The sequence below is a fragment of the Cyprinus carpio genome, chromosome B14 (genome assembly GCF_018340385.1).
Source record: "Cyprinus carpio isolate SPL01 chromosome B14, ASM1834038v1, whole genome shotgun sequence".
Lineage (NCBI taxonomy): Eukaryota > Metazoa > Chordata > Actinopteri > Cypriniformes > Cyprinidae > Cyprinus > Cyprinus carpio.
The window spans coordinates 19,225,067-19,250,604 of NC_056610.1; the positions used below are offsets into that span (position 1 = coordinate 19,225,067).

The 25,538-nt window shown below is 37.6% G+C and overlaps 3 protein-coding genes across 10 annotated transcripts; 2 read left to right on the plus strand and 1 right to left on the minus strand.

Annotated features, from left to right (window-relative positions):
* The first annotated feature begins 288 nt into the window (after window positions 1-288).
* On the plus strand, window positions 289-9,069 carry LOC109102245 (salivary glue protein Sgs-3-like). Of its 4 annotated transcripts, XM_042738404.1 has the most exons (7): window positions 289-601; window positions 2,370-2,538; window positions 2,584-3,031; window positions 3,113-3,250; window positions 3,834-3,888; window positions 4,285-4,455; window positions 7,292-7,732. In XM_042738404.1, the coding sequence occupies exons 1-7, from the start codon at window positions 484-486 to the stop codon at window positions 7,441-7,443; spliced, it is 1,251 nt and encodes a 416-aa protein (XP_042594338.1). In that variant the 5' UTR covers window positions 289-483; the 3' UTR covers window positions 7,444-7,732. The 4 variants fall into 4 exon arrangements, with proteins under 4 accessions (XP_042594338.1, XP_042594335.1, XP_042594334.1 ...); XM_042738401.1 differs by lacking the exon at window positions 7,292-7,732 and adding an exon at window positions 7,746-9,069 and having other exon boundaries at window positions 2,370-3,031; XM_042738400.1 differs by having other exon boundaries at window positions 2,370-3,031; window positions 7,292-7,730.
* Window positions 9,070-9,845: 776 nt separating this feature from the next.
* Window positions 9,846-16,110, minus strand: LOC109102244 (protein ATP1B4-like). 2 transcript variants are annotated; one of them, XM_019115578.2, is made up of 8 exons: window positions 15,618-16,110; window positions 14,471-14,693; window positions 12,820-12,948; window positions 12,367-12,480; window positions 11,828-12,027; window positions 11,349-11,405; window positions 11,143-11,235; window positions 9,846-11,067 (listed from the first exon to the last, which is right to left on the minus strand). In XM_019115578.2, exons 1-8 carry the CDS (start codon window positions 15,681-15,683, stop codon window positions 10,906-10,908), a joined length of 1,044 nt encoding a protein of 347 aa, XP_018971123.1. In that variant the 5' UTR covers window positions 15,684-16,110; the 3' UTR covers window positions 9,846-10,905. The 2 variants fall into 2 exon arrangements, with proteins under 2 accessions (XP_018971123.1, XP_042594340.1); XM_042738406.1 differs by lacking the exon at window positions 15,618-16,110 and adding an exon at window positions 14,771-14,956.
* A 1,788-nt stretch (window positions 16,111-17,898) lies between these two features.
* LOC109102249 (transmembrane protein 255A-like) lies at window positions 17,899-25,342 on the plus strand. Of its 4 annotated transcripts, XM_019115584.2 has the most exons (11): window positions 17,899-18,215; window positions 18,516-18,610; window positions 18,752-18,894; window positions 19,464-19,526; window positions 21,414-21,503; window positions 21,602-21,667; window positions 21,779-21,867; window positions 22,085-22,156; window positions 22,534-22,696; window positions 22,784-22,927; window positions 23,921-25,342. In XM_019115584.2, exons 3-11 carry the CDS (start codon window positions 18,796-18,798, stop codon window positions 24,062-24,064), a joined length of 930 nt encoding a protein of 309 aa, XP_018971129.1. In that variant the 5' UTR covers window positions 17,899-18,215; window positions 18,516-18,610; window positions 18,752-18,795; the 3' UTR covers window positions 24,065-25,342. The 4 variants fall into 4 exon arrangements, with proteins under 4 accessions (XP_018971129.1, XP_042594341.1, XP_018971127.1 ...); XM_042738407.1 differs by having other exon boundaries at window positions 18,516-18,894; XM_019115582.2 differs by lacking the exon at window positions 18,516-18,610 and having other exon boundaries at window positions 17,900-18,215.
* The last annotated feature ends 196 nt before the right edge of the window (window positions 25,343-25,538 follow it).

Here is a 25,538-nt window from a genome sequence, read left to right on the forward strand (position 1 = left end):
AGGATTTAACTAATACTATATTTTCACACATAAAATAGCAATATTTATATAAATATGTCCCATTTGAAATCTCTAAGCATAAGTTATTTTAAAATAAAATATGCTAACCCTTTAAATCTGACTAGGAAATCAGCACCTACACGGATGAAATAAATGTTTTGGTATTAATAATAAAAAAAAATATATGATCTGTTTAACAGTGGTTTTATAATAGTTTCTGTGATCAAATCACAGATGTATTTTATAACATTAAAACCTTAAATCTTTTACATTGTAGCCCATGTTAGCTTTTAGTACACCAATGGTGTTCATATCGCGCTCTGAAACGGTAATAAAACATTTCTGTAGCTGATTTAATTACGCACAGGTTTGGCAAATGAACAGTGTTGTAAACTCGACGCAAGGCTCGTGTGCAGGAGGAGGAGAGTGCGGTCCAGTCATGACTTATATGAGCACAGGTTTGAGGCTAATCTCAGAGCGCTGATGAACCGGGTCACACTCGGTCCGGGCGTCACTTACCGTCTGTCTGCTCAGAGGAAACATCCACCCGTCGCAATGGCTGTCCGCGGTTGTGTGACCCTGCTCTTTATTCTACTGAGTGGTACGTACGACTGTGTTGTTGCGTGTTTCATTTCAGACGGTGTCGCGTTACAAAAGCAGATATTGAGTTTATTTTGGGATGTTATCGCAGGCCCACAGCAGCGCGAGAGCCTGTTAGCATTAGCATTAGCGTGAATTCTTACCTACGCCAGTAGAAGCGCGTTAGATAATCAGAGAGATTGTCAGCTTGATGGATACATATTTACCGTCCTTGCATCGTTTTAAACACATTAATACAATTCAGGGTTATCAATCAATTTAATCAATTCGTTGTAATAGATAACCTGTGTATTACCGTTCAACTTCTGATGTTTGTCTGTTAGGCTGTTAGCGAATTTAAATTTTAAAACAACAGACGGCTAAAATATGTTTAGGAGATGTTGCATATGTTGTATAATTTAGTACAATTAAAATTGTAAGCAGTAAGATTAATTAAAAAAAAAACTGGCCGCGTGTAAACCTAGCGCGCTGCCTACATGGACAACAATGATGTGCATGAAATTTGAAGATTTGATGTCTAAAAATGCTGTCTAGGTTTGTAGTTTACTAGGTTTTCAGACATGGTAGTGCTGTAATAAAACCAGAAAATCATGTGCTGATGTATTAACTTAAGTGTTTAAAAAAATGTGATATTGGTAATAATTGTCATTTCATTTAGTGTCGAGACAGGCTAACGTGCTGTATTTAATATTTACGAACACTCACTTTAACATTTTAACCATTACTTTTTAAATTAAATTTTTTTTGTTTTTTTTTTCAGCGAAAAAAAAAAAAATCAAAGTTGTGACCGATTTCTCTCACTTGTCAGATTTAATTTCACAAGCATGTGATTCTGAAGTGCTTGTTCAGTGTGTGTTTCTCAGCCACCCTCATTCATAATCATGTGATGGGTTTGTGTGTGAAGTACCAGGTTAATGATTTCATCAAACTTCAGGACAGGGGACAGTCACCCAGTGTGATGATCTAAAGGCTGGAATTCATTACACCACATTTAAAGTCTGAATGGTTTCTAAACACTAGTCATCATACACTTGATGACTTTGCAAATGGTTACAGAGAAAAACCGGGTGTTGCACACTAAATGACTGAGGATCACACGCTACCTGATTTTTAAGTCATTTTAAAGCCACAAACTCGAGCAGAAACTTGAACCTTATTGCTAAGAGATGCATGATAAATGAAAACAATGTGTTCTAAAATTGGTTCTAAATATCAAACGTGTTTAAAATCCTCCAACTGGATGGAATCATAGCATGAAGCTAAAAAATCTGTGCACATCACACAGTACGTGATTTTTCTATGAAATCTATTAACTCTGAATGCCCAAAATTTGTGGATTGGCTTTGACTTTTGGCAACTAGCATTAACTCCTAAAAATCTGGTTTAGAACAATAAAATGTGTGCGGTATTCCAGCCCTTAAATCAGTTAGGTCTTAGACAAGAGCAAATACAATGCAATATTTTGGAGTGTTAGTTTTCCGTCCGTCAGGAAGGAAGGTACTGGAATGTGCTTGGATTGCTGTTTTTATTTCCCTGCACATGGAGGTGGTTGAAAGGCTGTGGTGTGCCCAAGGGGTCTTTCACGTTTAATATAATGCTAAACCAATGTCTTTAAGTTTTTATTGATTTAGCGTTTATATTATAAGCATTTACCTGAGCCTGATTTTGGAAGGTTGAAAAAGCAGGCTTGTTTATTCTCAGTGTCACATGGGAAACCCCACGATAATGTGAAGTATGAGGAAATAACATTGTGCTTGCACCCTGTGCAGGTATTGTGCATGCTGAAGATCTGGTGACATCATCATTACCTGCAACACAGGAGTTCAGTACAAACAAAGTCCTCTCCGGCACTTCTTCTCCAACCACCTTCAAACACTCTTCAACTGCCAGTTCTACTGCTGTGACTACAGCTCCAACCACCAGTCACACCACGACTAAATCTACTACCGAACCTACAACTACCACTCATCAAACCACGACTAAATCTACTACCGAACCTACAACTACCACTCATCAAACCACGACTAAATCTACTACCGAACCTACAACTACCACTCATCAAACCACGACTAAATCTACTACAGAATCTCCAACTACCACTCATCAAACCACAACTAAATCTACTACCGAACCTACAACTACCACTCCTCAAACCACGACTAAATCTACTACCGAACCTACAACTACCACTCCTCAAACCACGACTAAATCTACTACTGAACCTCCAACTACCCCTCATCACAACACAACAAATTCCACCACAGAGGCGCCAACTACTGTGCACTCGAATGCTACAACAGCTCCAACTCCTCCTCCAACCTCTCCTCCTGTGCCAAACCCAACTGTTGGAAACTACAGCGTCAAGTCAGACAATGCCACAGTCTGCCTTTTGGCAAAGATGGGCCTTCAGTTTCGTTTCAGAATGAGTGAGGTAGGTACAAAATGTCTTGTCATGATATTTGTTGTGAAAAGCTATTTCTCCACTGCAAGTCTTTTTGTTGTCCTTGTTTAGGATTCCAGTTTTCAGACTCTTAATCTTGACCCAAGTGCTAATGTAACGGAAGTGAGTGGAACCTGTGGAAGTGGTGGCAATGACGCTTCCCTTCTGCTGAAGTCAGAAGAAATCACAGTTCATTTTGTCTTCACAAATGTAAGTCTTTAAAGAAGAGTCAAATATACTGGTGACTAAAGTCCACTGAGGCAGAGGGGTGGTAGATGTTCTTGGTTGGGTTTTTTGCCATCTGTTGGCAACTCTTAAATATTGTGAGTCTTTATGAATTGTACAATTTCTTTTATATGATCTGCTTATGACCAACTTAGGGTTATGTTTAGGTGTTGATTTTAGTCAGGGTTGTGCCATATTTAATTTGACAGGAATGAAAACAAGGCTGTGATGGATGGTGCGTTCAGTGGATTGTATTGTAGCTGAACAACATACTGATTGTGACTTGTAGGAATCATGGTTTTGAACCTTTATACAGTGCATGTCATTGTGAAGACTAAGTCTATTCCTCACAGCCTTGTTCCAGTGTTGAATTCAATATTGCATCTAACTTCATTAAGGTCTATGGGGTTAGAACTGGACCATCATGCTCGTTCTTTTTCTCTAAAAGTTTTTGTACATATTCATGCAAAACTGCCAGTTCATGAAGTAAACACATTCTCATGATATCAGGTTGTATCTAACCGGGTTTTTTTTTTTTTTTGTTTTTTTTGTTTTTTTTTAAATACAGGTTTCTCAGAAGTTCCGTCTACATGCTTTGACGCTCTCTGTCAAGCTTGGAAATGGTAAGGCATATTTAATGTGAAAATTAAATGCATGAAATCTTTTTATTCTCATCTAAAGACAATAGGCCCACATTAAAATTCTATACTAACTTGTCTACATTTAAATCTCTGAAAAGTGAATTAAGCCATCACAATATTAAAAATATATTTATTTTGAGTTTTGCTAAAGATTGCATTTAGCAGTATTAAATTATTAGTTTTTTTTATATTAATAAAGTGAGTGTTGGATGGCAAGTATGATCTAATATTGACTGATTAAAAAATAAAAAAATTAAATGAATAAATCATAACATCAGCCATAACCAGTGTGGTAGCAATATATTGTGCATCCCTAATGGTGTGTGGCATCTCGTCGTGTAATCATATTCTGTCCTCTGATTGATGTCACTTTAACAGGAAACTTTTTCAATGCCTCCAATAATAATCTGTCTCTGTGGGAGGCATCTGTTGGAAGCTCCTACATGTGCAGAAAAGAGCAGAGTTACAACATCACTGATAAGCTTACCCTCAACACGTTCGAGCTACAAGTGCAGCCCTTTGCAGTCCAGAACAACAAGTTTAACACGGGTATGTATTTGTTTGTGATGCTTAAAAATAAAGCTGAGATAATTATACAGCATATGTATAGCTCATAACTGGACTCTGTCCTTTAGTTCTGTAATTTATCAGCTACTTTTCTACTCGCACTACAGCTCAAGAAGCATTGCTGTTCAGAGTGGTGTGAAAAGCCACTTTGTTTTCCAGCATTTTAGTATTAATTTAGAAACTTGGGCAATGCTCACATCTGATAACTAAATCTGATAAGCCCATGGTTTCCTGTGCTCATTTTATCATGTGACTTGCTGCACCAAGATTGAAAGTATGTACAAAGATGTAGGCCTATATGCAAAAAAAAATTACATGACAAACGCACAAGGTTGAATGACAGAAGTCTAAAACTTCCTGCCAAACTGATCCTGAAAGCTCAGAGTTAAAATTGCTATTGTAGTCTTAATGCGAGGCGGCAACAACATGATGTTTGAATATTTGTATTTTTGGCAACACTTCATAATAAATATATATTTAACTATAAAGTAATCCTCTAATGTTAACATGAACTAACAATGAAAAATACTTATATAGCATTTCTTATTTAAATTAATTTCAACAAAACAATACGATAATTACTGAATGGAACTGAGCTACTATAAACTAATAATCAGTTGTCTTTTATTAACTAATGTTAACAAAGATTAATAATTCTGTAAAGTCTCATAGAAAAGGCCCGGTTTTACCAGATCAAGTGTCTGTGATTATGTCTTTGAGAATATCTGTAGTGGTGTTGATGAGAAGATAGCAGCTTCATCTTACAATCATTCATGTTCTCTTTGTCTGCAGCCCATGAATGTTCAATGGATGACACCAGCCTCTTAATCCCAATCATTGTTGGTGCCGCTCTGGCTGGTTTGATTTTCATTGTTGTGATTGCATACATGATTGGTCGACGAAGGACCTATGTTGGATATCAAACACTGTAATGCAACAAAATCACAATCAAATCCTGGGTGTTTTAAGGGACACACAAGCCTGTTCCTGGACCATTGTAAATATTGTGGGTTTTTGTGCAATCTCAATTGGCAACTGACTCATGGCCACAGGAGTCAAAAAATGTTTTGTCCCAATGTGGTCAGTTAATCCACCGGCCCTTAAACTGCAATATATTGAAAATCTAAAGCTACAGTGGCACTCCAGGACCAGAGCTTCCTATTGTGAACTAAGTTTGTGTGTGAGCACCACATTCATTTTTTTGTTGGTTTTTTTTGTTTTTGTTTGTTTGTTTGTTTGTTTGTTTTTTTTCCCTTTCCTCTTTTCCCAAATATGTTTTGTGAAGTAAGTGCATGGTCTCTTTGTGTTTTGGCTTAAAGCCCCACTGCAATTACTGCTAAAGTCACAGTACATAGCTATTTTGTTGAAAATATTCTGTATGTAAGAACAACATAGTTCCATAGATCATGGGTCGTGGCCAATTTAAAATTTCAGCTCTCCATCTCAGACTCTACACTTGCTTCTTTAGACATTCCTTTTTTTCCATTTTGTAATTAATTTAGCTCTATTAATTTGTTCCCATCAAATCTATCATAACTGTATCGACAGCTTTAAACTGAAACCTTTATATTCACCTGTCTTACAGCTTTTGAGTTAAATATTAAATGTCATTCCAGAAACAGGTTGTTACTATGCACTATAGTGACTGGATGGCTAACATTTATTAAAAAAAATCAGGTGTTTTTGCATCATGTTGGTTGTCCTGTATTCAGAGCAGCTGTGAGGATAAAAACATTTAAACATGCTGGACGGCCCGTTCAAACAATTGAAATTCTAGAACAGGAAAACAAATGCTTGAATGTTTAAAATACATGACAAGCATTTTAAAAATGCAGACCATTGTAATAAATGTAGGCCTGGTGTATCTGAGTGACACTTAGTGTAAAGCATAATACAAAGAAATGCTAACTGGCATTTAAATGCTGTTACAAAATAGTTTTGGCAATGTTTGCTTACCCTTTACTGGGGATTGAAAAGGGACAACTATAAATCGGCCATCTTGTCAGCTACTCTTCAATTTTGAATTATTCAAGCCTGAATGATACATTCTTATTTTTGCTAAATGTGAATTGTATTTGCTGCAAGATGAATTTTTGCACCTGTTTGAATTCTTTAGTAGTGGCTGTGCAACCCTTTTTTTTGTTACATTTGATATGACTTGTGTTTTCAGTTGCTGTGCCTTTTCAGAATAAGTTCTTTGCTTTCTCATGTCTCTCTAGGTTTCACAGGGTTGTTTTTATTTTTTTTCTTCTTTCTTCATTTCCAGTGAATTTTTCACTGTTTATGCACTATTCTAATTTAGTCTATGCAGCACCCACACAGAATCATTTGTAAATGTTCTTCACCATAGCAAGGACAAATGAAACCTTCAAAACTGGTCGCTGGTCATTTTGTGCCTTGCTTAATGCAGTTACTTTTGCTTGCCATCCAATCAGATACATCAATTACTTGTAAAATAAAGATGGATTTCTTTCTTTTTTCCTCTGAGCATACTTGTGTAAAAGTTTTCTGCTTGCAGACTTGTGAAAAGGGATTCCTTATCTGACTGCCCTAAACATTTGATGTTTCATGAGATTTGGTTGTTTCGTTTTTGCAATGGAATGGCTTTGTTTTAATGGGCTTTTAGCTGCAATAAACGGAGAAAGACAATTGTGTATAACAAATAAAAGCGGTGTGGGCCATCTTTTCAGTCTTACTCAAAAACTGCCATGCAAATGTCAAAAGATTGTTTCAGATAGGTTTCCACTGCAGTTTGACACATTCTTGCTGTTTCTTTTGGTTTGTTTTTTTTTTCCTCATTCATTCTCTTTATTTTCAGCTGAGGATTGCATCGCAGATGAGCCTGATAACTTCATTGTCCCTATAGCGGTGGGAGTTGCCCTGGCTGTCTTAGTTTTTATTGTCTTACTGGCCTATCTGATTGGAAGAAAGAGAAGTCAGACCTCTGGCTATGAGCAGTTTGATTCGTAATATTAATCGGAGAATATGAAAGCGTCCATGCAAGTTCTGGCTAATCTAGCAGTATTTCAGAGCTCAAGACATTTTGGTTTATGTACACATTCTCTTGAAAGTCTCATATTTCAAATATTAATACATTATGTAATGTGGTGATTCTAAGGTAGGCCTGTATGGCACATTATACAATGCCTATTCTGCATTGATCTGACTGAATTGTGAGTCCTGTTGTGATTAACAAAATCTTTAGAGTGCCTAACAGTACTGTTATTTCCGCATTAACTCACTCACCCTCCCTTTCTTTCTCCCTTTCTCAGCGGAGGATTGCTTTCTGGATTCTGATTTGAGTTTTCTCGTGCCCATTGCTGTGGGTGTGGCTCTCAGCTTCCTAATCATCCTAGTGCTTATCTCTTACCTGATTGGCCGGCGGAAGAGTCGCACTGGTTACCAGTCTGTATAACAACCCAAGCTGCTGCCGTCTTGCCTCTAACCCCGGCTTGTCCTTTACCATTTATATTTGCTCCTCCTCCTCTCTCCTCTGGTCCTGTTGGCTTCCTCTTTTGCTCTGCAAACTGCTCGACCCTCCTCACCTGGCAGCGCTAACCGCTGATGACACCCCTATTTCTAACACATTCAATTGCATAATTATATCATCACTACATAATTGTATCTCTGAGCTCTAATCATTTCCAGTGTACGATTTAAACGTTTTCTGAATGATGTGGTATATTTCTGCTTAATTACACTTGAAGCAATGTCAACCGGCATGATTCAGTTGTTTAGTGTAAGCACAGGCTGTGTAAAATCCACTGGCATTGCGCTGTATGTTAAATGCATGGGAAAAAATTATTATTCCTCCTTTTATGGGAGTTTGGTTTTTCTTGCTCTAAGGATGCTCAGTTCTGGTTGCTGTGACTTCTATTCAAGTGAGCTCTTATGAATGAGTGATGCAATTTTAGAATTAGGAGTCTTGAGTTTATTAAGCATTGAATGTAAATGCTCAACTAGTTCTGTAATTGTACTCTTGTGGATCAGTTGTTGCCGAAATTTGGGGTGAAAAGTATCCTGGCGTATTTTCTTAATCAGCAGAGCTAATGATAAGTCACACTATTGCACTTAGCACATTGTATTATAAAGGGACACTATTTTTGTGACATTACCAGCATCGAATATCAAGATTTTGTTGAATTATGCTACTGTTGATTTCATTAGGTCCCTCTCAGGGAGTGTAGGAAGTGTTACAATACAGGCTTGATAGTACATGGGTTTGTGGATTTTAGTTTGTCTTTTCTCTGGACACATGCATACAATGTACAAAATACACCATTTCTAAGACCAAAGCTACAAGTTCCTGTGTATTTTCAGTCTGCTCTGCATAATAACAATACTAATGTGTCCAAACCTATTCATTTGTATACCTTTTTCTTTTTTTTTTTTTTATAGTTCTTTCCCTCCCCCAAAGGATTTAGCTATTATTAAAACAAACACAAAGAAAGAACTATCATTGTTGTACTATAGTGTGCCTTTTAGTCACATTTCTTTGTTCATTCTCTGTAGGACCTTAATCTGTCAGGTTAAGAATGTTGGTTCAAGTTTCAAAGTGGAAAAGATTTCAATAAAATGGCTTGTTTTGTTTTTGTACAGTAGTCTTCCTCTCTTTTTGTCCTCTCGTTCTGATCTCAGTTTAAGAATTTCAGCAGAACATGTTGATTTCATATGTTAGGCCTGAGGTGTTAATCAACTAGTTTTACACGGTTCACATAACTTTCACAGTCGTAACCTCTAGCTTCCATTGATGGACTTGGATCAGCAGTGTTGCTATAAAAGTTACCGGATTACTAGAAGCATCTCACTTGGTCCTGCATATTACAGTAAGATCTGCACTTTTGCATTTGTGTTTGAATTTAGTCAGGTTTTTTTGTTCAAAAGATTGTAAAATTACATTTTGTCATCTATTCCAAGATTACATCTCAAAATTTAAACCATACAAAATGCACACACACAGAGCAGTGACGTGACATTCAGTGACATTCAGCCAAGTATGGTGACCCATACTCAGAATTAGTGCTCTGCATTTAACCCATCCGAAGTGCACACACACAGAGCAGTGAACACACACACACACTGTGAACACACACCCGGAGCAGTGGGCAGCCATTTTATGCTGCGGCGCCCGGGGAGCAGTTGGGGTTCGATGCCTTGCTCAAGGGCAACTAAGTCGTGGTATTGAAGGTGGAGAGAGAACTGTACATGCACTCCCCCCACCCACAATTCCTGCCGGCCCGAGACTCGAACTCACAACCCTTCGATTGGGAGTCCGACTCTCTAACCATTCACTCTTTCGTTTAAATCTAGATACCATGCATATCACAACTGATTTGTTGCTTTTAAAGAGAATGGAAACGTGAGCAGAAAGGTTTGATTCCGTTAATTCTCATCCAGCTTTATTGTTTATACTAAAACATGAGTGCGTTTAAAAACATGAGCTGGCAAATCTTTGTCAGCCAGTGGATATTTCAATGCATTTACTGAATAACAAAGATGTGCACTTACCAATTTCCATCTCACTATTACACTTTGTAACTGTTTGTATCATGTCAATATATTCATATACAATTAATAAATAATACTGTTGAAATCCTCCTTACAGGCAATTGAGCAGATATTTTCAATCAGATTAATTGTGACTCTATTTAGTTTTTAAGTGCTGGTTGCATGATTGACAAAAGAAAGTTCAACTAGTATTTCATTATGAAGCTTTGTGAAAATGATGAAATGGGATTTCTGTCCCGCGTTTCAGAAATGAATTAAAAATTTAGTTGCACATCCAAAAAAAAAAAAAGGAAAGAAAGAAAAATTTAGTTAAATGTACAAATCAGTTATTAATTCTAAACCACATCTGATAGTTATTCAATTAAATGAGCAAGCAAAAGGATAATGTTAAGCAGTTTCTTTTTCTTCATTCTGGGGGGGGGGGTAGAATTTAAAGGAGACTGACTTAACTGAGAAAAATCATAAAAAATATATTTGTTCTGTTTTAATTTGTGTTATATACACATCTGACTTCGCAAAATAACTCATCAAAAAGGTTTAATAAATGTTAATTCTACGATCTACACAGATCTAGAGAATTGTTTTGCCTGCATCTCACTTTAGACCGTACTTTTGAGTGATTATGCCTCAATAGCTATAATTGATACCTACATACAGTATTTGGACATCTTCCTTTTATCCTATAATGAAATCCAGGCAGGTGTCAGTCTCTATCGGCTGATCTATGAATCTCAGTCTTTGCTTACTGGGAAATTCCTTTTTTGAAAAAGTAGTGTAGTAACACAGCTCTGACACGAATAGCACAGTGGCTGCCGGAGGCATAATCAGAGGGCTAATGGGTAAAGACAACACCCAGTGTGCTATTTCAATTATTATAACATACTCTGAGAATTTAATTTCAATTTCTCTAGGTCTACTGCCACCCTACGCACCCACTTCTAAAGTGAAAGACACACTACCCAGGAAACGGTCGGTTGGTGAATCGTTGATGATGCCCTTGCCGTTTAGTTTGCATTGAACGTGTAGTTGGGTGTCATACTGGACACTGGGAAAGCGCACAGCCACCAACGGGGAAGAGTAGTTTACCTGTTGGGAGAAATAGTGAGAAATGCTATGAAATCATGAGGAATTCTGGGATAAATGTTAAGTAGGATCACTTACATGTCTCAGTTTCCCATAATAGGGATAGTACCGCAAGTTGAAGATATTTTCTGGAAAAAACTGGACTTCTCCGAGGCCTTCAGTTGACCCTTTCTGGAAAAATATTGGAGAAATCCAAAATTGTTACTGATTGACAAATACTGCAAAGAAACTGGGTTGTTATATTGTGTAGTTATTTTATTTAGTTACTAGTCATTAATTGTTACCTTGACTCCACATGTAACATTTACTGGAGTGCCTTGACCAGGCAGATACCCGAGAATCTGTCACAGCAGAAAACAGTCAAGTGGCTGACATATCACTTGATCACTTGATACTTAAATTTGTTAATTTAGTCATTGCTTGTTTTAACCACAAGATGGCACTAGAGCTTCAGAGCTTTATTTGTTCTTTTTTGGAGAGGTTTTGTTCTTCAAACAAAGAATATTTGAAGAGTTAAGATGCAAAAGCCACTAAGTGCCATTTGAAATTTTCTTCTAAAATGAGCATTTTTCTCAGGCTCCTATGTGTAGGTTCAGTAATTTCACTTTAATGGCAATGAAAAGGGTTTTTTTATTTGACATTAAAGTGAACTAACATAAACACAGGAGCCTGAAAAAATACAAATTTTAGCAGACGATTTCAGACAGAACTTAGAGGCTTTTGCATCTGAACTCTTCACTTGTATATTACATTATAATCTCACCCGATTCATTTTGACGAGGATGCAGGGTTTTCCCTTTGAGTAGCCAAAATCTTTGTCCTTCATGCCGGAGCATTCACCCAGCCAGGACCTCTTAAACTGACATGCCTTGCGCTCGGCACTCTCCTCTAAGTCATCTTGCATGGAATACGTATTTCCTTCACAGTTAATGTTCCGCCTATCCTGCACTCCGTCGTCATATGCTGAACACAGCCACGGCGGGAAACCGTAATAAAAGAGATGGAAGAGAGAAAAGAGAGAGAGAGGGACCATAAAATAACCAAACAATGGCTGTTGCCCAGCCTGGTCTCTACAACTTACAGGCCAGCACAAAAAGTGGGGCCCTGGCAGCACTGAGCAGTTACACTGAGCGTACAAAAGGGTTTCCCTCCTTGTCAGTATTTCTATAGACCGCAGAACTTGTTAAACAGCATGCTGGAGCGGTTTGAATCTGTGCCCACTGAACAGAAAACATATCTTCTCTATTAAAGAATGTAAGACCAAACTCAATAAGCTTAGTTGTTCTCTCATCCAGGACTTACGTTTCAGATGGGCTTCCAGTGCTTTGGCATACTTCCTCCACGAGCTTCGGTCAGAGGCGTTGAAAGCAATGTCAAACCCATGAGCTACATCTACATGAGGAAACATTGTCATACCTGCCGGGAGAAAGAAGATTTTGAAGTGTAGTGAAAAAACAGGAATAAGAGTGTTAACCATGTTATATAAGAATTGTGTTTTATATATTTAAATATTATTTATTTTATAATAATTATATATTATTTTATATACTTATTTAAATTCATGTTATTTTCAAATTAAAAATATTGTATTTATTATATATTTTTAAAATAATTTTTTAATGATTTACAACTGTAGATTTTAGAGTAATTTATTTTTAAAATAAATAAAATTTTAAAAAGATTTACAAAATCATTTTTCAGCTTTTTTTCATACTCTTTGGATATTCACAAAGTAAAATGCAATTTTTTTCCAACCTGGTGGCATCACTCTGTCATTGTAGGTGGGAGCATATGGACTAATTGACCACATCAGGCAGCACATACAACCAGCAAACATAGCCGCAAGGAAAATGTATAATGCTGAGTAGAAGAGCAGAATAAGGCCTGAAAAAGATAAGAAAATACTGATGAGTAAAGCAGGGCTGCATTGATGAAACCTCTTTAAATCAGTTAGAATAACTGATTTACATAACAAGGAGTAAGTCAATTAAAATGCACACTATTGCAATCAGATTGATACCATTTTTCATTTAGGAATTTCTTATGTATGTATGTATTGATTTAGTTGAACATTCAAATACTAAACCTTATATTAATCCTTCATTGACAATAAACGTTCCATTGTGAAAGTGTTCAAAACACTAAAGTCAATGAAACTTATATGAGACCCAGCAAAAAAACAGAGTGCAGCAACTTTCAATTAAGAGTTAATTAACAGATGATCAAATGGGACGTGTCATCAAACTAATCGGCTTTTGCTGCACAGACAATTTCGCAGGGACTAGCTGCAAGCCCGTCTTGTGTCCCCGAGCCACAAAGGCCTTTCTGTTTAAGCCTGGTGAAAATTCTCCCAGCTGTCCTTTCACTCAGGAACACAGTGAACCTCCGGTTGCCATCACAGTGACGGTCTTTTGCAGCCATACAGAGCCACGGCCAGCTCCAAGGAGCCCGATCACCCCATTCTGGCATTGTGGGGCCTCTGCACTCTCCTTTCATGGGACATGCATCACAGCACTCCAGCAGCCCCTCCCCTGTGCTAAGGAAGACTACGGCTGTTTATTTAATCCACCTCCAGCACATTCCCCATCATATCATGCCCATGTAAAGCATAGAGATGTTGCATTATGACAAACGCTCAACACAGGACATTGGTGCATTGAGATTTCCCTCTGTATCCCCAGGAAGCTTTCATATTGCTGTTTAGAGCACTCGTCCCGATAGTAATTTGCTGTGTTGCTTAGCAATGGGACATTTAGTGGCAGTGAATGGCTGCTCTGTCTGCGTCGGACATCTTCAGTGAATGCTCGCTACCGAAAAAGTTCTGAGCTCGGACAAAAAAAGGCTACATGTTAAGTTGTGCCGTAGATCTGAGAGCGTGTTGGAGGAGATCTGGAGGTCAAGGGGGCTTTGGGAAAGAGGGAGAGGAAAGCACGGTAGGGGTAAATGGAATGTGATCCCGGGCCAGCGAAGGGACTGTGACATTCGCTCTCCCACTGAGGACCATTCCCCAGGCAGTCTGTTTTTGTCAAGATGTCTCTAAGCTATCTGTGCACCTATGTAAACACTTAGTTTGAACATGCACACACACACACACATGCACCCACAGTGACAGAGTGTACATGCACACACACTTGAGCGAGCAGAAGCACAGTTCATCACCCCTCATCCCTGCAACTCATTCCCATAACTCCACTAAAAATGGAAAATAATGAGCAAAAACAATAAGCAATAGTCTCACTTGCCTTTGCTTCTATGGCGAGACTAAACATCACTAATTAAAGACTTAGTTTGCAGTCCAAGTACAATTTGGATGCACTCCCTCACCCACAGACAAACCCCTTTTGTTTTGCCGTTGAAATGGGTATCTTGTTGTGTACATTCAAAATAATTTTGTCTTGTTACTCACTCCAGCTCTTCCCCGAGCGGCCCATAAACTCCTTAGTCTCTGCGTTCCACAGGTAAGTCTTTAAGTCGTCGATTTTCTCATGCAGCGTCCTCTTGGGCTTTGGCTTGGGCTTCCATTTCTCAAAGTTAAGGTCGTCCTGCTCCAGAGGCTGATGTTCTACCAGTCCTTCTTGTTCCACTTCCATGGCCTCAGCTAGTTCGTGTTTGTGAAGTGATCCTGCACGCTAAAAACAATATGGAAAGTTAAGAAATAAGTACATTCTGAATCACATTAGTAAAAAAAGACCACTTAAAAACTCACTTTAATGTAGATGATATTGTCTCTTAAAGACAAAGGAAAGGCTAGGAGAAGGGTGAGACAAATATTTCTCTTCAAAAAAGTGAAAAGCAAGTGCATGAAAGCAGTGTGAATGAAAGACGTCTCACAATCCCATTGATCTATGAGAGGCAGAAGAGGACCCACACATTCGCTGACCCATGTTGGGAGATCTAACCTCTCACAGCTGCACAAGATCTGCAGGGTCACTCTTCAGCCAGATGTTACACACTCATTCTCAATATCAAGACACACAAAAATTGTGCTTTTACAAACTGTGAAGCTGGAAACAATGAGGATTCAGTATGTTAACATGAGTTGAAAAAGAATATTCAATCCAGGTTAATGTTATTTTTTTATATAGAAACATTTCAAGTTTTATAAACGTTTACTACTATATTGTGAATTAACATGAAATAGAAATTGTGCATGATACCTAATGCATTAAATAATGTTAATTCAGTCTTACTGTAACATGTTGCCATAAAACTACTTTTTAGACAGGAAATTGACTTAATATTTATTGTTATTTAATATGACCGATTCAACCCGCTAACATCAATAAAAGTCATTTTTAACAACCAGCTCAGGTAGTAAATAATGATGAGCAGGTGAAAAAGTTGAGCAGGTGACACAGTTTTACTGTACCAGTAATGAATTTAAAAATTGATACTAGACCAACAATTGGGTAGTAGCCTATCCTAATATTATATAGTTTACTATTAGGCCTATATATTGTACCAAGCACTAAATCCAGCAAGGAATGGTCATTTCAATGCTCTAATCAAAAGTAACCACATAACTCTGGTGCATTATGTTTATGGTCACTTGCCAGTTTTGAAACTTTGTCTTCCAGGAGCAGGTCCTCCGCCCCTCCCGCGGTAGAGTCGCGCTCCATGATCTCTCACTGAAGAATAAAGGTACTTGTTAAACCAATCACATATACGAGCGGTCCAGGCGATTTACTGCCAGATTTCAGTCCACGAATAAAGTCTGCAGCAGTCCAGGAAAGTCAAATACTGTGTGATAATTGTTCAGAAATGTTTTATGCCTTTTTTTTAAAAAAAGTGAAGAAGATGTCTTCTGTAAAGAAAAATGGGGAGGGGGGAGCCTTAGGAAAAAACTTTTATACTTAAAGTGCCCCCAAAAATAAAGTCTTGATGAATGCACTGAGGCGATGTCTTCAGGTTCGCTTCACGCTGGCTGCACAAACGTTAATTCTGGTCAAGAATTGTTCTTGAATTTCATTGAGTTTTCTCCTTACAGCGGATGTTGGGTGCGGAGGAGCTCCTCGCTAGGAGTCGAGCATCATAGTGAATGAAGTTGAGCTGGAGAGGGAAAGTGGGGGTGGGATACAAAGTGGAGTTTTTTTGGCAGCAGCTTCGTTTAGTGTTGTGTGGAATTCTGCACACGCACACCACATAGTCTCATTGTCTGCTGAAACAAGCTCTATGCAAAGACCCACAGCTTTATACGTTTCTGTTCAGATCTACATTTGCTGTTGTCAATCACTAGGTATGGCATCAGCAACCACATTAGAACAGTGAGGTTTAGTATGCAGGGCCCTTCACTAAACAATCCCCATTGACTCGCTGGGCTGTTAAACTAGGAGAGTATTCACGCGCATTACATAATGCATTAAAGAGACAAACGCAGAATTGTGAAATATGTGCCAGCTTTGGTCTGCGCTGGCGACAAAAGCGTAATAAATTCACAAAGTTGACATCTAGCTTAATATTTGTACACAGATCACGTTGAGCTCCGTGAAGCCGCTGATTTTTTTAAACCTGAAAAGAAATCGCGTCATGGAAAATTCGGCCTTGTCTGGTTCTTTCTGCTTTCTTTGGTGAAGAGCAGGTCATTCAAAGAAAGACCATCAAGCACTGAAACGAGCAGATGCAATCATTTACTCTGTGAAAAAAACAGGCTGGAGGAATATAGATCAATATATTTAATGTAGCGTTTTATTTTCTTTAATTTTTACACAAACAAACAAACACTTAAGTATGCTCGTTTTGGTAAAAAATTTAAGGCGATCTAAAAATACATTAACTTCTATTCAGTAACATTTACTTAAATACAACCAGCCTATATGAAACAGGCCTATGTTGCTGTGGGAGCAGCAATTAGCATAATATTACCATAAAACTTAGTATAGCCTAAGTATAACTCAAACTATTCCTTTAACTGCACACACATTTTGAACTCTGCAACACATTATATATAGGCTACTTTCTTTCATTTATTTGTGTGTGTGTGTGAGAGAGAGAGAGAGAGGCTAAGAAAGAAATACATCAATATAAACAATGGGTGTGCTATACTGTTTAAAAATGAGGAGCCTGGTGTATGTCAATTAGATCTCAAGCTGCACGAGTGAAACAAAAAATAAACAAAAATGCAAGTAAAAAAAAAAAATAGGAAACTTATTGAGAACTTTTTTTAAACTCAGAAACTCTCAATTTTTCCAAACCTTTTGTGTTTATTCACCAACTACCTGATGATGGCGCACTTTCATTACTTTAATATTGTATTAAATTATTGTATAGGATACTTTAAAGTTCTGAGACTTTCAAAATAGCAATTTTGTAGATAAATTACACAGAAGTGTTATTTGTAGCTTATATTAAATGTTCTTAAAAACATTTTCCGTGTTAAACAACCAAATTGATACTTTGCTTTCTTTAGATATTATCACTAATTTCTGTGTAAATGTAGATTATAGGTAAAATAATCTGTGAAAAGCGAATTTATCTATAAAACGTCGTGAATATATGTAGGATTGTTTAGAAATTTGCTATGCAGTCCAGCAGCTACATACGATAACCTGTATGCTTTTAGTCGTTCTTTGGAATTCTATTTAAGTTCTAAATGACTTTAGTTTTTATAAACTGAATCATGGCTGCAATCTGATTGGAAGGACGCGTGAAATTACAAACACCCTTAAGTAATAAACAGCGATTTGTGCCTACACATGACTTCACTTGAACGTTTAAAGCGTGTTACATGCATTCAGGGACAACCTCTGAATCTATTTTTGAACAGGTTTCTTCTGAAACGGACTGCTCGAAAGAACCGAATCGCAATGACTCACTCTTCCAAACAGCGAGCGGTTCTGCCTTGCGCATGCGCAGTGCTGTGCTCCGTGCGGCGTTCCGCTGAAGGGATGAGGGCAGCGGATTCATGAACAACAGACCCAGATGCTGATGAGAGAAGCGCGGCTACACGGGGGACGCACGGTTGTCAGAGAATGCCACGGCAGGAAAAGAGTTTCCATCCACTGGCTCTGAGGAAAGGCATCTTTGTCTCATTGACTAGGTTCTTTGTTTTTGACTTGAAGTCGTAACTGCAGCTAATGCTGCATATCCTGACGTTACAATGCCAGCGGGGCTGAATGCGCAAGGCAGCGGTATTCCTGTCTCAGATGCGATGGGTAAGTACAAGGTCAATGGCATTCACTGCGCCCGCAGACCATTACGGTCAAACGGAGGACAATTTACGCTTGTTTTTACATTTAAATACGATTAGCAACGTTTATTCATTCTATTTATTAGAATATATTAGCACGAGAGAGAAATAAGCGTCCCGTAACCTGCATTCCTGCATGTCTGGGATGTCCCCAACGAATGTCGATGTAGCACTGTTTGATTTTGTTAATAAAAAATACACAACCATAAGTGATCATTGTTTGTATGCGGTTAAAATGATTTAAATGTGTTTTGTTTGATGATAGAAACCCATCATGTTGCATCACCTACATCTTTCTGGGTTTCTGGGTTGTGGCCGTGCCTTTGCAGTTGTAGATAGGCTACTATAGACATACAAGAGGTCAGATACACTGCTTGTTTTGCTTTGCTTTGCTTTACCCCAAAACGAACGTGCCTTAAATGTAAGAAGGAGTGACCAAATGTTGCCCAAGGGAAGGGCGTGTTGTGCCATGGCTTCTTCCTACTCCATTGTCTTTTCCAGGATCATTTAAGAGGAGGAAAAGAAAGTCCATCATAGTAACAGTGATGCTCCTAATCGTCTCCATACTCATCCTGGTCTTTGGTCTGGCCGCTACTACCAGGACACAAAACATCACTGTCGGTGGCTACTATCCAGGAGTCATTGTAAGTATGCTACTAATGTTCATAGTCGTGCGTAGAACAGACTGCGAACTATCCTCTTGGTCTATAAATGGGTTTGTGATGTAAAGTACTGCAGGGAAGGAAAGGCCTCATGTTTAATTATTTTCCGCTTGGCCCGCCATAATGGTAACCGGTGGCTATTACCTCATTACTGTCAGGTTGAACTGAGTGAACTCATCCATTTATTATTCAACAGCAAGTATCATTTTGTTCAACACTCTAGGAGAAAACATACAAGCTTAAGTAACAGTCCAGAACGGTTTGTACAAGTAACAGGTGTTTTCCTAGTATTCCACAGGGACTGACTGTTTTGAAATACTATATGGTGGGGACATGGCCAGATTTCATATATAGCTCTCAACTCAGATGTTGACCACACCATAAAATAAACTATACTGCTTGTAGAAAGACAAAAGGCTTTGTGAGAATGGAAAATTGTATGTGCGATCTTAATGAAGTGAGGTCATCTACTTTTAAGACTTTGAAATAGGTTGATATTTTATATAGAGTTGCAACTCTCATGACTGAGTTTCACCCTGTGATATTTTCAGCTCGGCTTCGGGTCCTTTCTGGGAATCATTGGCGCTCATTTGATAGAGAATAAGAGGCAGATGGTAAGGAGTCTTTCATTACACTGCTCATATCGAATTCTGTGCTTGTGCATTCCATCATCCAGTTGACATTTCTAACCAAATACGCGCACAAACAAACACATTTTAAGATTCAGCTGCTTGTTTTTAGTCGTGTCATAATGGCAGAAAAGGCTCACAGGTTTGATCTCGAATAGCAGGGCATGTTGCAGCCCTTGTGGTGAGATGCACCCAGAAATAGCTCAGTGTAAAGGGAGTGGGATGGATGTCCAGGCAGGAATGTTCACAAGCCATTGCAGTGCAGAGGGAATAGGAGGTGCCACAATCCAAACAAAGAATGCATGAGGACGGCATGGCTGGCCAGATCGTAGACACACACTTACTATTGGGAAAGTGCAGGATACACTCTCCACTCTTGGAGTCGAAGTGGTTAGAGCATGTAGATTGGTGTCTGGAAGTCTGAGATTTTATAAATCTGAAAAAAAAAAATCCTGGAAATAAGCAGTTTCGTTTTTGAACAATGTAAAACAAGGAACGAAGTGTTATGATGCTTTTCCACTATTTCTGGGTCCCTAATCAAATAAGCAAATTTGTAAAATTGAGCATGTCAAACCCTTTTGTACAGATGGTCAGATGTTCTTGTTTCCATGAAGCGCAATATGCTCTTTGGATGCTTTTCAAATTATGCTGGGGAACATGATCATCAGGTTTCACTCAGTTCATGCAGCTTCAGCGCTGCTGTCAATAAAGCAAAATGGAGGCGAAACAAATATTAAGGCATTCTTCTGAAATGTATGATAATTTTTCATTAATCCCTCATATCACTCATTACACTGATAACATAAGTTGTACACATTAAATATAAGTATTATACATGATCATTTTATTTATAATATAAATATAATATACATATATATTGTTATTTTAGTATATTAAATGATATAAAAGCATTATTACGTATTTAAATATTATATACACCACTATTCAAAGGTTTGGGGTCAGTAAGATGTTTTTGAAATACGTATTTTATTCTCACCAAGCATGCATTTTTTGACCAAAAATACAGAAATATTGTGAAATATTATTACAGTTTTCAGCATCATTATTCCAGTCTTTAGTGTCACATGATCTTTCAAAAATAATTCTAATATGCTGATTTGCTGCTTATTATTATCTTTAAAATAGTGCTTTGTGCTGTTTAAAGTTGCAAAACTGTGATACTTTTTATCCAGAATCCCTTTGTAACATTATAAATGTCTTTACTATTATTTTTTTGTATAAATTTAATGCATCCTTGCTGAATAAGAGTATGTTATTTCATTAAAAAATATATCTTTAGCCCCAAACTTTTGAGCAGTAGGATATTCATTTTATATTTTATTATTTATAATAAAAATAATAATATATGTAAGATATAATATTTTTTTTAATTAGAAAAATGCAAAATAGAAGCATTTTCACTGATCTCAAACTTTTTCTAGAAAAGAATGAACTGTTTTAAGACATGCATTGATTTAGATTAGATACAGCATATCAAAAACAACACAAAATGGTATTATTTATTAATCAGATTTGGGCAGTTAAATGTTTTCCGTATTCTTGATTTTACAATGCCACGAGACACGCCTCTGTAAAGTGCCTTTGATTGCTGACAGAATGGAGTGACTGGTATCTAAATGGATGGTTGTGAAATGGCATGGGAATCAGCAAAGTTAAGTGGCAATAAGGCAGAATCCATTCAGTCCAGATTATCTCCGTATCCCATAACAGACACATCTTCAAGATCTTAGTCAAACCACTTCAATCTGTCTCTGTAAGGAATCGTACATAGTAGCAGTGTCCAGGTGTGAATGCACGTGCATTGAGCTACTACCTCAGATGAATAGGCTGACACTGCAGTTCTGCTTACAGCTGGTGGCCTCCATCGTCTTCATCAGCTTCGGAGTGGTGGCGGCCTTCTGTTGTGCTATAGTGGATGGCGTTTTTGCTGCAAGACATATAGTAAGTGCCTCCACACCTTGTTTTTGTAAAACGCTTTTCATCAGAAAATCATCGCAGTTAAATCTCTGTTATGCTATACTGCTGTTGTTGTTTCAAAGGACCTCAGACCTCTATATGCTGGCCGATGTGAATATTACTCCAGCGGGACCGCGTTTGATTTAGATGTGAGTCGTCAGCCTGAGAGAAGCGCTCTTGCCAAATTACAAGCCTCTGAATTTAAGGGTTTTGTTATTAGTATATTAAAATCCCATTTAGAAAGCATATCTGTCTTTCAGGTTCACTGTCAAACCGCATATCGCGTCCCCTGTAACCTGCGTGTGAAGAGCAACACCTGCTACTGCTGTGACCTTTACAACTGTGGCAAGTATGTGGAAGTATGTGATGTATCCCATATTGATACATCCCTCCTAGTATACCTTCTGCAAACAGGCAATCTAAAAAATAAAAAATAAAAAAACAATTACAACTATGCTATCTTTGTTTTACCTTGGTTCTGGTTTATATTTGCTTGTATGGTGTGTGCTTCTATCCCTGAAATTCAGCTCTGTTCGAAAGAACGTTTGTGTTTATGTATGTTTCAGAGAGCATCCTCTTATGGGACTTCAGAATAAAGATGTTTTGAAAAAATTTAGGAAATCCTCCATGATTTGGAAGTAGGTCTTTCCACTTTTAGCCCCTCAATGACATTGACAGCCCATTATTTGTTGTTGTTAAAATCTTGAGTGTGGCCATATACTGTGTTCTCTGGGTCCTGTTTCACAGGTGAGGAGAGACAGCGATAATTTAGGTTAAAAGTAAAGTGTCTTTGATGACAGTGAGCTTACATATGGAGACTGGATATATTTATCCATTTCATGCTCTTCTTAAGAGTGATGTGCACTGGTATGCAGTTGGTTTTGTTCTTTTCTTTTGCATGAATTGCTGTTCTGCCATCTTCACCTCTTTTGTTGCTCGGCCTGTCATCTATAAGTGTTGTATTTTTTTTTTATGAGCCTCTTGCGATAATACATTTCTGTCCTCGCCATCTCAGTCGAGTGGAAGTGCGAGGAGGGTACCATGAGTACACAGAGGTGCGGAGCTGCCAGGACGTTGTGCATCTTTACCACCTGCTGTGGTCTGCTACTATCCTCAACATTGTTGCTCTGTTTCTGGGCATCATCACAGCCGCGGTGCTGGGGGGATTTAAGGACATGGTGAGATTGAAATGCAGTGCAGCTTATATAGGTGCATTTTGTATGATTTCTGAGATCCTGTGACATTCATTGGGTCTCTTTTTAAAGATGCCTACTGCAGCACCAGATTCCTGTGAGCCAGAACTTCTCCCTATTCCTCCGCCCCCAGAGACTCCTGGACCCACGACATCCAACAACTCTTTTTACAACACTGCCCCCTGCTTACCTCCATACACTGCCTATGACCTTCAGGTAATCGCATTTACTTTGAGCTGTCAGCCCACTTTGTGTTGCATGCTTCAGTGTGCATTTATAAGTCACTCTAGCAAATGCTATAGACTTTTTCTACAATGCTTGTTCGATGAGATGAAAATGCTAAATGTATAATATAATAAAATATAATACATATACTTGTTATTTAATAGTATATGAAATGCACATATGGAATTATTATTACTATACTATAATATAGTAATATGTTTATATTGTATATTTCTATTTATTTTTTAATTACGCCTGTCAGTTAACATGAACTTAATGCAATCCATTATTTTTAAAAATGTATTCAAATATACAATAAGCACAAAAAGATGATGCCTTGGTATAAAAAAAATCAATATTTAATTTATTGAGAGCAGTGTTACTGACTATCACTGATATCCTTTTATAGTTTTTGTTACTATTTAGAATATTTATAAAAATAAAATTTTTATAATTTTTCTATTTATAATAAAAATATAATAAGAAATAAGCACAAAAAGATCATTATTATGCCTGTCAATTAATGTAAAGTTCATGCAAACCATTATTTTAAAAATGTATTCAAACAATAAGCACAATAAGATCATCTCCGGTACAAAAAATGAAATATTTAATTTAATGAAAGCAGTGTTACTTCACGATCATTGATATCCTTTTATAATATTTGTTAATATTTTTAATTATATTTTATTTTTAGATTTTCTGTTTTTAAAGCACTAATATTTTGTTGTGTGTTTATAAAATATCCATATAATATTTATTTTTTGTTTCAGTTTATTTAGTTTTGGTTACTTTAGTAGCTAAAACTAAAGGAAAATGATTATGTTGCCTTGTAAGTTTAATAAGTTTAAGCTTTTTAAAAAATATTTTATTTTAGTTAACATCTCACTATAGTTAACAATAGTAATCCTGATTTAGAGCTTTAGAAATTTTACTTTATACGTTTTGAAGGTGTATGTTATGTGTGCTAATGTGATTTTACAGGGTGCCAGCATGTTTCCTGACTCCTCAGGCCTCTCTGATGACTCTCAGTCTGGAGCCAGTCACATGTGGCCAAATATGATCCCGCCTCGTTATTCTCCTCCTTATTACCCACCTGATGAGAAGCCCCCACCATACAGCCCCTAAGGGACCAGTCTAAGGAAGGCATTTTCCTGCCAAGAGAGAACTGGCATTGGGTATTTTTGGATATTGGAGTAACCCATCATTGAACAATAATTTGTCAATGGTTTGCAGAGGAGGTTCACCTGTGCAGCGGGTTAAGTACAGAGAGACTACAGCATTAGCCACGCTCATTCATCACCATTCAGCTGATGTAATATGCAACATTAAAACTTGACAGGATTCGCTCAAGTCAAACCCAGTGTGTAAAATATTCACATTATGTAGCCTCAAACCAAGAGGACTATACCTAATAACAACTAGCCTGACTATGAGATCAAGACTGTTCACAGATAAGCCTTAAAATGTGTGTCTGCTTCTAGTACGGCTCCACCTGGCTCGCCTCTTCATCCCGTTATAGGTAACGTCTGTGGGTCGCCTAATTGTGTTTCCTTTGCGTAACTTCATAATGTGAACGTCTCCCTTCCAAAGTGGCACAAAGTGTTTCACATCGCCTCTGCTCTCTCGGCTCGAGGATGAGTCTCTTATCTTATCTAGCAATTGATTTGCACTTTATTGTCTTCAGAATTGACTGTATTCACACAGTTCTAGATAATTATATTTAACTGTTTCGGGCAGCTAGATTGCAAAGAACTGTACATATATTTAGGCTGAATCTTATTTTTGTCCTGAGTGCTTCATTAGGATCTAAGACCTAACCTGTAATATGTGGTGTTTCTTCTGCATTACGTCAAGCACACAATCATGTCACAAATTCAAATATCCTTTTGTGACAAAAATATCCTTTGCTTGATATGTGCAAAGTAATAAGCTCTTACATTGTGGTATGAAGAATGAGAGGGCTTTCAAAACTTGTACATTTCACATTCGTCCACTGTTCTGCGATGCCGACAGGACTTACCGAATGTAAAAAAGGAGGCTTAGCTTTGTAAGTGTCCATCATATAAACCTACATTCACTACATAATAATAGAAATTCCCTCCACAATGCAAATATATCAGTGTGTGCAATGTTGTATATGTTGTACATATACCGAACGATCAAACTGCCTTCTCGTAACACAACAGAATTGAGTCTTAAGACTTAGTCTTCTCCTTTTTGTCTGTTTGTGTGTTCACTGTGAATGTCATGTCTATACACTGTACTTCATGTGCTTGATTTATATAAAGAACACTGTCCTTTACTGTCGTGAGTAGAGATATTACTTCAAATTCAATGATTTTATTACTTCCTATTTGACATTTGGGTGCAGTCACATGCTATAAAGAAAACCCGTAAAGTGGATCTTTGCCTCATTTGTTCATTTTTGACCATTTGATGTTAAAATCTTAAAATGAAAGGCTGATAGTTCAGCTTAGTATTAAATATAAATTGTATAGCTGGAATAGACATTTTGCTTCATTATCAGACTGCATTTCCAAACTGGCACTTGACCATTGAATCCATTTTATCCCTCATCCGTTTATATTCATGAATCGGT